The sequence below is a fragment of the Lithobates pipiens genome, unplaced genomic scaffold, assembly GCF_037356315.1.
Source record: "Lithobates pipiens isolate NorthernLeopardFrog02 unplaced genomic scaffold, aLitPip1_a1.2 Scaffold_8, whole genome shotgun sequence".
In the NCBI taxonomy this organism is placed as follows: domain Eukaryota; kingdom Metazoa; phylum Chordata; class Amphibia; order Anura; family Ranidae; genus Lithobates; species Lithobates pipiens.
Window position 1 is genome coordinate 138,702,005 of NW_027507903.1, and position 12,430 is coordinate 138,714,434.

General features: G+C 39.9%; 1 protein-coding gene across 1 annotated transcript in view; it reads right to left on the reverse strand.

Annotated features, from left to right (window-relative positions):
• Nucleotides 1-12,430, reverse strand: part of RBM17 (RNA binding motif protein 17) — a 35,258-nt gene that overhangs the window by 10,815 nt on the left and 12,013 nt on the right. Inside the window, exons 5-7 of the mRNA XM_077473210.1 lie at nucleotides 9,264-9,361; nucleotides 3,507-3,563; nucleotides 1,587-1,725 (exon numbers count right to left, since the gene is read on the reverse strand). Coding sequence (XP_077329336.1) covers nucleotides 1,587-1,725; nucleotides 3,507-3,563; nucleotides 9,264-9,361 — 294 coding nt within the window. The remainder of the gene's footprint in view (nucleotides 1-1,586; nucleotides 1,726-3,506; nucleotides 3,564-9,263; nucleotides 9,362-12,430) is intronic.

Here is a 12,430-nt window from a genome sequence, read left to right on the forward strand (position 1 = left end):
TATAGCTCCCCAGCGAATCGTCCAATGTCAAGGTTTTTCAGTACGCAAACCTGCGCTCTAACTTCCCATCATAAAGTATGATGGGAAGTTAGAGCGCAGGTTTGCGTATTGAAAAACCTTGACATCGGACGATTCGCTGGGGAGCTATAGCTAAACTCCAAGAGTCAAACCTTTTTCAGCTCTGGATTTGTAAGAAGATTACACTGAATTTGTAAAAAGGATCGATTTCCCTATTCATTGGTTTCTCTTGGGAATAGAGAGTCCCTGGTTACAAAGACTCCTTTTTTCTCGATTGAACTTTACACAGGATGTTTTTTTTTTGATTTGTAATCTTAGTGATTTGTATTAGGTTTCTCACTTTTATTTTCATGTATTTTTAGCGCAACTTTATATATAATTTTTTCTGATTTTATCCATATTTTGATATTAGATGGTTTTTAGTTGCAGCTTTCAGGTTTACCCCAAGCGCGATATTTTTGTTTTCACGAAAGAAAGAAAAGAAAAAGAAAAGGAAAGGAAAGGAAAGGAAAGGAAAGGAAAGGAAAGGAAAGGAAAGGAAAGGAAAGGAAAGGAAAGGAAAGGAAAGGAAAGGAAAGGAAAGGAAAGGAAAGGAAAGGAAAGGAAAGGAAACGCCTGGACTGTTGCTCCGAAGTTCTCTTTTTCTGATGAAAGTAAATTTTGCATTTCATATGGAAATCAAGGTCCCAGAGCATGGAGAAAGAGTAGAGACACAGAAACCAAGTTGCACAGTCAGTGGTGATTTGGGGAGCCATGTCATCTGCTGGTGTTGGCCCCACTGTGTTTTATCAAGTCCAAAGTCAGCGCAGTCCTCTACCAAGAAATTCTAGAGCACTTCATGCTTCCCTCTGCTGACCAGCTTCATGGAGTTGCTGATTTTATTTTTTAGTAGGACTTGGCACCTGTGCACACTGCCAAAAGTACCAATACCTGGTTTAATGATCATGGTATCACTGCTTGATTGGCCAGCAAACTCACCTGACCTAAACCCCATAGAGAATCTGTGGGGTATTGTCAAGAGGAAGATGAGACCAGACCCAACAATGCCGACGAGCTGAAGGCCGCTATCAAAGAAACCTGGGTTTCCTTAACACCACAGAAGTGGCACAGGCTAATCACCTCCATGCCACGCTGTGTTGATGCAGTTATTCATGCAAAAGAAGCCCCGATAAAGTATTGCGTGCATACTATACTGTACACGGACACACTTTTCAGTAAGCCAATTTATGTATTAAAAATCATTTTTATTGGTCTTAGTTTAATTTTCTGAGATGTATCATTTTGGGTTTTCACTAGCTGTAAGCCATAATCATGAAAATGCTTGAAATCTCTGTGTGTAATGAATCTATATAAATATATATGAGTTTCACTTTTTGAACTGAATTACTGAAATAAATTAAACTTTTTGACGATATTCAAATTTTTTTGAGAAGCACCTGTACATGTAAGTAAAACGAACCTCATGGTTTCAGTTAAACGTCAAACTGAAAATACACCCACTAAAATAAATAAATACATTTTAAGAAATGCAGAAAAGAGAACCAATCATGTAATGCCTTTAACCTTACCCCATGTTTGCTAAAAAGGAATTACTAGGCCCAGTTGGAGACCGCGGTCGCTCTGGTTCATCATATATAGGGGGAGGAATAGCAGCTTTAGGTGCGGGTGGTCGGGGCCTAGGCTCTTCATCGTATGCTGGTACTATAGCTAATATAAAAGAGAACAGATGCAATGAAAAAAAAAAAAACCTGCACAAAGTAAATGAGTTCTACCAAGGCCTGTACCATGTGTACTCCCACGTTATAATTAACGTCACATCAAAAGAGTCAAAGGTCAAGACTAAGGACGGCCTTACAGTTTTTTAGGGGTGTTTTTGTGTGTTCAATCGAGAGGCTGAACAAAAAAAGCATGAATAGTTTGCTCTATCCCAGTATACCACAGATGGATGAATCCGCCTGCTGGGCTATATGTCTGACTGAATGTAGCTGCTGTTCAACCGAGATATTTCAAACTGGTTCCCTTGATTTTTCAAACCTAAGGACGTTAGGCAGGAGTGGGCCAACTGGGCTTTTAGCCAGTTTATTAAATGCACTCTGAAAAGCAATCCATCATGGATGACTCTTCAGAAAGCAACATTAGTGTAAATAATCCCCAACAGAGGGCTCGCCATGAAGTGTTTCATCACACTAGCACTCCCACATTTGTGATGCAACACAGAGGAAATGGAGGATATGCTTTGGACGCTGTGTGACAAGGAGCAAGGAGTTGCCTGTTCCTAAGGACAAGCTAGCTGAATACCTGGAGATAGGAGAAATGATCAGCCATGACATGACAAAATTCAACCCCACAGGAAATAGAACTACACTAATGCATAGTTAAAAAAAAAAAAAAAAAAAAAGTGTACTATGCCATTAAATTTTTTGAAAAGTTAAATATCAGTTTTCTGTCTCCTTAAAGATTTACCTTGCTCTTGCAAGAGGATGCAATTTCCTAAAACAGGAGCAAGCAACCACACTAGAGATGCACCGAAATTTCAGCAGCCGAAACATAATCGTCTGATAATGGTGTTTTTGCCATTTTACCGATAAAGAAAAAGGTGCAGATAATGGTGTCAAAAATGCATGCGATTTTACTGTGCTTATGGTGCGTTTTTCGTGTCACGTCACTCAAACTGCATCAGAAATGCAACACGGGTGCGTTCTTGCTGTGTTTTTAATGCATTTTAAACAGGAAGGTAATTTTTTTTTTTTTACTGAACAAAAATGCAGCAAGCTAGATTTTTAAACACCACAGCAGAAGTGCAAAGGACCAGTGTGAAGACATGTATAGAATTTAAAGGGATGCATTTTTCTTGAACTTTTTATGTGCTTTTCACATAAGTGCAGGAAATTTTTTTTTATATATATATATATATATATATATATATATATATATATATATATATATATATATATATATATATATATATATATATATATATATATATATATATATATATAAAGTCAATCCTGCATTCTCAATTTGGTGCACTTCTAAGGCCCCTTTCACACGTGTGACTTGGGACTGCAAAGTCGCATGACGATATGAAGGAGTACCATTCATATCTGTGCGACTTCAAGTTGCACCGACTTCAAAGAAGTCCCTGTACTACTTTGGTCTGACTTTGATGCGAGCTACACAGGCATACCCTGAAATCACGTCAAAAATGCGTAACTTTGAAGTTGCGGTATTATGACAGGGACTTAAACCACATCATACCAATATCAGTTCTGCAAATGTTAGAATGTCCGTGTCGGTTATGAATATCTGTGAATAGCCTGTTATTAGAAGTAAAAGCATGCAACAAGGAGCCAAGACTTGTATCACCAACACAATTATATTAGGTTTGAACATGCATACTGCAGGAAAACCCAGAAACAGTAAGGATATCACAGACTCCATCTAGTGGCAGTACAGAATAAGTTACTGTATGTCAGAGCAATACTTACATTCCCTGTCCTTCTCAACGAGAGATGTAGGTGGTGCGATAGCTGCTCCTCCCATTGCTGTGAAAGAACAAAAACATAAATAGGTTGCCTTTATTAATGTATTACATTTATAAACAAACATTCTGATATTATATATATATATATATATATATATATATATATATATATATATATATATATATATATATATATACACACACACACACACACACACATATATACACACACACACACACACACACACACACACACACACACACACACATACATACATACACACACATTATATAATAATATATTATATTCACATACATATATACATATTCACATACACACATATATATATATATACATATATATATATACATATATATACATATATATACATATATATACATATATATATATATATATATATATACACATATATATATATATATATATATATATATATATATATATATATATATATATATATATATATATATATATATATATATATATATATATATATATATATATATATATATATATATATATATACATATACACACACACACACACACACACACACACACATATACATTTATACATATATACATACATACATACATACACACACACACATATACACACATACATACATACACACGTAAAAAAAAAAATTTAGTATGAAGCTAGATGCAAGAAAATTAATCGAGTATAGATTGTGTGTACAAAAGTGTTCAATCCTACCAAATGCAGGAGGGACTCTAGAGGAAAAGCGAACAGGAGGAAAAAAACTAAAAACTATTATCGTATTTACTATTGTACACTGCAAAAGGTAAGAAATTCTAGAAAGGTGGTAAAACAATTTCATTTTTAATTAATTTTAATTCAAATTTTCTCTTTTTGATCACAAATGCCCTTGAGTTTGAGAGAAGTTGGCCCAGTGTTAGCAATCAGCTCATGTCATCTCCCAGTAATACGGATAAAGAAAGACTGATGCCTGTGCTCAATTCAACATGCAATCATTAAATCTCTTAATCCCAACAAGGGAGGTGGGGTTGCTTTGGGCTAAGTGCATACTACTTTCTCTCATGACAATAACTAATCTAATGTTCTATAATGAACCATTTATAAACACAAACAAAAAATACATGTCAGATGCTTCAGCTGGAAGCATTCATTTCCAGACTCTCAGATCACATAATAGCACCAGAGGAGCATATTCAGTCACAGTGCACCTGAAAAGGCGCAACTACACTGCCCCATAGCAAGCTTGTGGCCCTGTGGGTCAGGAAATGGCTGCTTTCAATGTGGTCTTCAATTACATAATCAAACAAAAAGGATATCTTAACATTTGTTTTCAGGTAAAAAAATTTGCATTTATTCGTTTTTTTTTGGCAGGAGCTTGGAAAGCATTGTACTAGCGATCAGCAGATCGCTGATGCCATGCACGTCTCCTGCACACTGTCAGTATCTGCTTAGCGGTACATCCCATACGGGTAAGTCGATACTCCCGACAGGAAGACTCCATGAACTACCACAGCATCATGGTAGTTTATTGAGAACTACAAATCGACAAGGGTGTCGGGGGGCTTGTAGTTCATTTACGCACATGGAGCTGTGTAGGGCTGCAACTAACGATTATTTTTATAATCGATTAGTTGGTCGATTAATCGGTTAATAACTTTAAAAAAAAAAGTGGGTCAAATTGACGTTCATTTTCAACCACAGCGACAGGAAAATTTGGAAATAAAAAACTTCTTAGTCAAAGTAATTTTCAGACAGTGTATGTGGTTTTCATTCAGAAATTACATTAATTTTAAAAACAGAAAAAAGTTAAAAACAAGTGAAAATTTCAAACAAAATTCTTTCATTCATTCAGCGAATGAATATTCTCATGTGAAAATTGATCGGTGTGGCCAGCATAAGGCTCAGTACACACCTATGCTTTTGATCTGTTTCTGCAGTGCTTTTTGATTTTTGCGCACGTGATCTTACTGAAATTTGCATTTTTGAATTTTCTTTGGGCAGATTAAAAAACACAAATTGCTGCAAAAACGCATTACATGCTTTTCTGCAGCTTCTCCATTGAAGTGTATTGAACCAAGCACCATTTTGCGTTAAAGGTCCCCGACCCTTTCAGATGTGAACGTGTCTCATAGGAAACCATGGAAATGAACTGTAGTGCATTTCTGCAAAAAGCACCAATAAACACATAGATGTGAACCAGGCCTAAGACGTTTAGAACATAATGGGGTTAAAAAAAATGAAAATTAGCCCTTTATAGTAGAAAAAAAAAAAAAAAAAAACAGATAATCACTACTGTAAGAGGTTCCTTTTTTTACTGTAGAACTTTGAAGGTAATATTTACAGTAGCGATTTGCTCTTTTTGTACTATAAAAGGCTCATTTTTTTTAACCTCATTATGTTACTGGCCAATTAATCGATTATGAAAATAGTAATCGATTAATTTCATAATTGATTAGTTGTCGATCAATCAATTAATTGTTTTAGCCCTAGAGCTGTGTGTCTGAATGACGCGGTCACGTGGACCGAGTCCTGCACCGCATGGCCCTATTGTTTTCAAAAAGCGGCAGCTTGTATGCTTTTTCACAATGGGGGGGGTAGCGTGGCAGCAGGCGGCGGCAACAGTACTGGGGACATGTACCATGCTCCCAAAGGTGAACTTATTCTTTAAAACTAAAATGAAAGGCAAAAACATTTAGGATAAAATAAAACAACATTATAAATACCCTTTTTCCTTTTTATAGAAGTGATCACAATCTCTGTTCTCAGTTGCATGAGTGCCGGTTCACACAGGGGCGACTCAGATCCGACTTCAAGTCGCCCCAAGTCACCTCAGGTCGCACAACATGTAGAAATCAATGTAAGTGAATGGATTCGTCTTAATGCACACTACTGAAGTCGCTCCGACTTCAGAAAAGGTTCCTGTACTACTTCAATCCGACTTGTAGGCGACTGGTACCCATTGATTTCAATGGAGGTCGCCTCCAAGTCGGATCTCCGAATATACGGAGGCGACTCTCAGAGAATTATCAGCTCTCAAAAGGAGTTCCCCCCTGAGAGCTCATTCTCTGATTGGCCATGGCAAGTCGCCTGGCCTGGGGTGACTTAAAGTAGTGTTGTAAGTTGCGTCCAAAAGTCGTGTTGCCCCTGTGTGAACCGAGCCTAAGAGCTGGGGAGAGAAGCAACAGCACACTGAACTCTCCAGTGAATGGCTATGCGGGGGGTGTCAGGACAAATTTGATCATTGGAGAGCAGGCTGAGCTCCAAGCATAGCTAGAGAACTGACCATGATGTGCTCTCCAGCTTAGTGTGGTCAGTTTCTAATAGGAAAGCAAGGGGACAAGCAGGAACACCAGGGATTTCACACAAAGGAAGCAATACAAATAGAACAGGATACCTTTCCATTTAAGTACATGGTACAGCAGGCACATATCAGGAATATGAAATGCTGGGGTAACACTTTAGGCTGGGTTCGCACTATCTTGGCATGCGGCTCCGGCAGGACTCCGATGCGGCCCATTCACGGTCCGATTTCAGCCCAAATATTTGCCGAATTCGAACCTGAAAACAGACCAAAAGATGCACAGGGCTCCTGTGCAGTTTGCAATGGAGCCACAGCGGAGATATATGAACTGGCTCCATAGTGAGCCAGTCAAAATTCCCTGATATTGAGAATTCACAATAGTGTAAGCCCCGCACCTTAATGAATGTTTAAAAGGGAGTAACACTGCAGACATCAGTTTAACCCTTTCATGCCTAAGCTTATTTCTGACATTTGTTGCTTAAAAGTTAAAATCCATATTTTTTTGCTAGAAAATTACTTAGAACCCCCAAATATTATATTATATATATTTTTTTTAGCAGAGACCCTAGAGAATGAAATGGCGATTGTTTCAATATTTTATGGCACATGGTATTTGTGCAGTGGTCTTTCAAACACAATTTTTTGGGGAAAAAGATTCTATATGAAAAAAAAAAAAATTCTGATCACTTTTATTGCTGTCACGAGGAATGTAAACATCCCTTGCGGCAGTAATAGGTGGTGACAGGTCCTCTTTATGGGGGGGATTGGGGGGGGGGGGGTCTAAAAGACCCCAAGTCCCTCCTTTGCATTTAAAAGTATTCAGATCGCCAAAAAGGCGATTCTGGAAACTGTCTTTTTTATTTTTTTTATTTGCGTGATTGGTAGCCGAGTAAAAATCGGAAGTGGTGTAATTTCCATATTTTTTTTTTTTTTACATAGCAGACTCGATCAAAGCCATTTCCAGCTTCGTTCGTCTCAGCCTGGCTGGCATCACCCTGGTTTAACCCCTTCAAGCCACGAGCGCAAATTTGAGTACAATACAACTGTACATGCCAAAAAGTTTTCAATTCAGTTTACCCCAACTGAGCGGTTTAACTGGTTGCCGACCAGCCACCGTCCTTATACCGCGGCAGGTTGGCACAACTGCCCCTGCCGTCTCCGCGATGATCGGATTTGCTTCAGAACCAAACAGTCTACAGGCCCAGGCCAAAGATTTTTGGTCTGGACCTGCTGATCGGTTCTGGCGAATTAAATGTTTCCTCTGCCTGTGTAATGTAACACAGGCAGAGGAAGTGATGCAACCTCTCCTCATGGAGCCCTTTTGGGTTCCAGTGCAAGAAGACATCCATAGGGAGTACACCAAGCACTACACGTAGGCACACTTTTCACCCCCAGATCACCCCCTGAAGTTAACCCTTTCAATCCCTGTCACACAGTGCCACCAAGCTCAGTTTCCAGATTTTGCACTGATCATTGTAAAACCCATGCATTTTCCTTCTAGCTAAAAACGTAAAGGTTTGTTTTAAAAAAGCAAACAAAAAACAAACATGTTATACTTCCCTCCTCTGTGCAGTTGGTTTTGCACAGATTGGCCCCGATCCTCCTCTTCTGGGGTCCCTTAGCGGCGCAGACTGCTCCTCCTCTTTTTGAGTGACCCGTTTGGGAGACGTTCTCCCTCGGAGAACATGTGCAGGTGCTCTCCCATGTCCTGCTGCTGCATCCATTGACACAGACACAGTAGGACTCGGCACCAGCCCCCGGGTCATTGGATTTGACTAACAGCAGCGGGAGCCAATGGCTGCACCGCTATCAATTGCTATAATCAGGACCAGAGAAACCAGTTGGTGGTGTGACCATTATCATTTAGGCAATTCCCTGTGCCTGTAAAGTCCATCTTCAATGTTTCTAATCAGTATTCCAATTAATTAAAACGTGGCACAATTTTATAGTACATGCATCCACATTACCACCCTGTGGTGATGCAATTAAAATGTATTCTAATTTTTCTTTAGGAGAGTTAAAGCAATACACTTTGGTCAAGGACCCGCCTTAGCCTCTAAATGGTAGTGTTTGAGCAGAACCACACTTATGAGCTCATTTCTTTGCTCCCTCTCTCTCCCATTCAGCGAATGCCAATTGGCTTACAAATGAGTCCTGTGTTCCCCTGTACAGGGGAATACAGAGAGCCAATATAAAGACATATTCAACTAATACATAAAAGTACATGTAGGGATTTTAAATGGGTGTATACCTGGATGAAAAAAGGGGCTTTTTATATCTGCCTGAAAAAGTTCTGCATTAAAGCGAGGTGAAGTGCAAACAGATTTATGCAAGTTACTGCACATCTATTAAAATAGCAAATGCATGCCAATGAACAGCAAATAAATGGAAAAAACCCTTTTCATATTCTGTGGAAACAATGGTTAAAAGTAACCTACTCCTTTTACGTCTTTCTCTTTCATATTCTTCATCCTCATCAGATTCAGGGTCAGGTTTACGAGAAAATCCACTAGCTTCATGACGATCCTTACGCCTCCTTAATAATAGGAGCACAGTATGTCAATACAGAAAACGCAAAAATGAACATAGACACATTGGAGGCAAAGTATAACTACTGAAAACATGCATAATACAAAAATAAAAAACAAACATTATATGAAAAGGTTTTGAGTATTCCAGAAGGGTAATGGTAATATTTAAGCCTCAGTCAATTACACTAGCTTGCCATTAAAAACCACCTTCTCCATATAGTGCCTTGAAAAACTATTCATACCCTTTGAAATTTTCCACATTTTGTCATGTTACAACCAAAAACGTAAATATATTTTATTGGGATTTTATGCAATAGACCAACAGAAAGTGGCACATAATTGTGAAGTGGAAGGAAAATGATTGTAAAGTTTTGAAAAACAAATATGTGAAAAATCTGGTGCACATTTGTATTCAATAGTAGTCAATACTTTGTAGAAGTGCCTTTCGCTGCAATTACAGCTGCAAGTCTTTTTGGGGATGTCTCCAGTTTTGTACATCTAAAAGTGTGACATCGTTGCCCATTCTTCTTTGCAAAATAGCACAAGCTCTGTCAGATTGGATGGAGAGCGTCTGAACAGCAAATTCAAGTCTTGCCACAGATTTTCAGTTGGATGTCTGGACTTTGACTAGGCCATTCTAACACAAGAATATGCTTTGATCTAAACCATTCCATTGTAGCTCTGGCTGTATGTTTAGGGTCATTGCCCTGCTGGAAAGTGAAGCTCCGCTCCAATCGTAAGTCTTTTGCAGACTAACAGGTTTTCTTCTAAGATTTCCCTGTATTTGGCTACATCCATCTTTCCATTAACTCTGACCAGCTTCCCTGTCCCTACTGAAGAAAAGCATCCCCACAACATGATGCTGCCACCACCATGTTTCATGGTGGGCGGGGATGGTGTGTTCAGGTGATATGCAGTGTTTGTTTTCCGCCACACATAGCATTTTGCTTTTAGGCCAAAAAGTTCAATTTTGGTCTCATCTAACTAGAGCAGCTTCTTCCACATGTTTGCTGTGTCCCCCACGTGACTTCTCAGAAACTTTTACCACTTACATCAGCTCATTCCCCACAGCCACAACCCTTTGTACCACCTGCCCCACCTCATTAGATTGTTAGCTCTTCTGAGAAAGGCCCTCTTAATCCTCTTGTATTTTATTGTATTGTTTCACTTTTATATTGTAAAGTGTTGCGTAAACTGTTGGTGCTATATAAATTCTGTATAATAATAATAACTTCTTATGGCTTTCTTTTAACAATGACTCTCTTCTTGCCACTCTTCCACAAAAGCCAGATTTGTGGAGTGCATGGCTAATAGTTGTCCTGTGGACAGATTGTCCCACCAGAGCTGTGGATCTCTGCAGCTCCTCTAGAGTTACCATGGGCCTCTTGGCTGCTTCTCTGATTAATGCACTCCTTGCCCAGGCTTGTCAGTTTAGGTGGATGGCTGGCTGGCCATGTCTTGGTAGGATTGTACATGTGCCATACTCTTTCCATTTTCGAATGATGGATTGAACAGCGCTCTGTGAGATGTTCAAAGCTTGGGATTTTTTTTTTATATAACCTAACCCTGCTTTAAACATCTCCACAACTTTATACCTGACCTGTCTTGTGTGTTCCTTGGCCTTCATGATGCGGCTTGCTAAGGTTCTCTAACAAACCGCTGAGGGCTTCACAGAACAGCTGTACTTATACTGAGATTCGATTACACACAGGCGGGTTCCATTTACCAATTAGGTGACTTCTGAAGGCAACTGATTCGACTAAATTTTAGTTAGGGGCATTCTATCCAAAACATCCTCTTACCTTACCCACCCTACACTGCTAAAGTCATAAAAGACAACAGAGGCCTAAAATAAATACTAGAGATGTAGAAACTGCTATTTTTGGGCTTTAAAAAAGAAGAAATAATCCCATCTCTGAGCTCTGTAGACAGTTCCTGTGACCTCATGGCTTTTTTCTCTGATACAGTATGCATTGTCAGAGTTGTGTGCCCTTCCAAATCACGTCCAATTTCAATTTACCGCAGGTGGACTACAAACAAGGCGTGGAAACAGCTCAGTAACGATCAAGAGAAATAAGAGGCACCTGAGGATATTGGTGTTGCAAAGAGTCTGAATACTTATGCCAATGTGTTATTTCAGTTTTTCCTTTTTAGTAAATTTCAGACATTTCTAAAATTCTGTTTTCACTAAGGCCCCTTTCACACTAGGGCGGTGCGGGCGTCGGCGGTAAAGCGCCGCTATTTTTAGCGGCGCTTTACCGTCGTTTTAGCGGCGGTCTGCGGGTGCTAGCGGGGTGGTTTTAACCCCCGCTAGCGGCCGAAAAAGGGTTAAAACCGCCCGCAAAGCGCCGCTGCAGCGGCGCTTTGCCGGCGGTATTGCCGCGCTGTCACATTGATTTCAATAGGTAGGAGCGGTTTAGGAGCGGTGAATACACCGCTCCAAAGATGCGGCTAGCAGGACTTTTTTCACTGTCCTGCCAGCGCACCGCTCCAGTGTGAAAGCCGGAGGGGCCGGTTTTTTTCAGGCGCTACACAGGCGCTATTTTTAGCGCTGTAACGCCTGAATACCGCCCCAGTGTGAAAGCAGCCTTAGTCATATGAGTGTAGTTAATGAGAAAACAAAATGAATTTAAACAACTGTACCATAGTATCAGGCTGCAACAAAATTGAAAATCGTGAAGTGGTCTGAATACTTTATGAATGCACTGTACCTTCCCTGCTAATCATTTTGTTCAATAGTTTAACCACTTAAGGACCGCCTCATGTAAAATATGTGTCTTTTTTTTGAAGAGGGATAGCTCGCTAATGGCAGCAGCTGCTGCCACAACTGAGGTATCCCTCTTTACAGGAGGCGGTCCTGTGTATGTTAACGGTGGTCCCTGCAGCGGGTTCGCCGCAAGATCACCGTTAACGGTGGTGGGAGAGGTGCCACCCCCCCTCCCACCGCTCTCCCACGCCCTCCGCCGCTTAGCGGAGCCACCGGGTCCTTTCTTCTGCTGGGTACGGAGACGAGTGAGGCTAAGATGGCCCCCACTCGTCTCTATACCATAGGAGGGCGGAAGCACTGTCAAAAC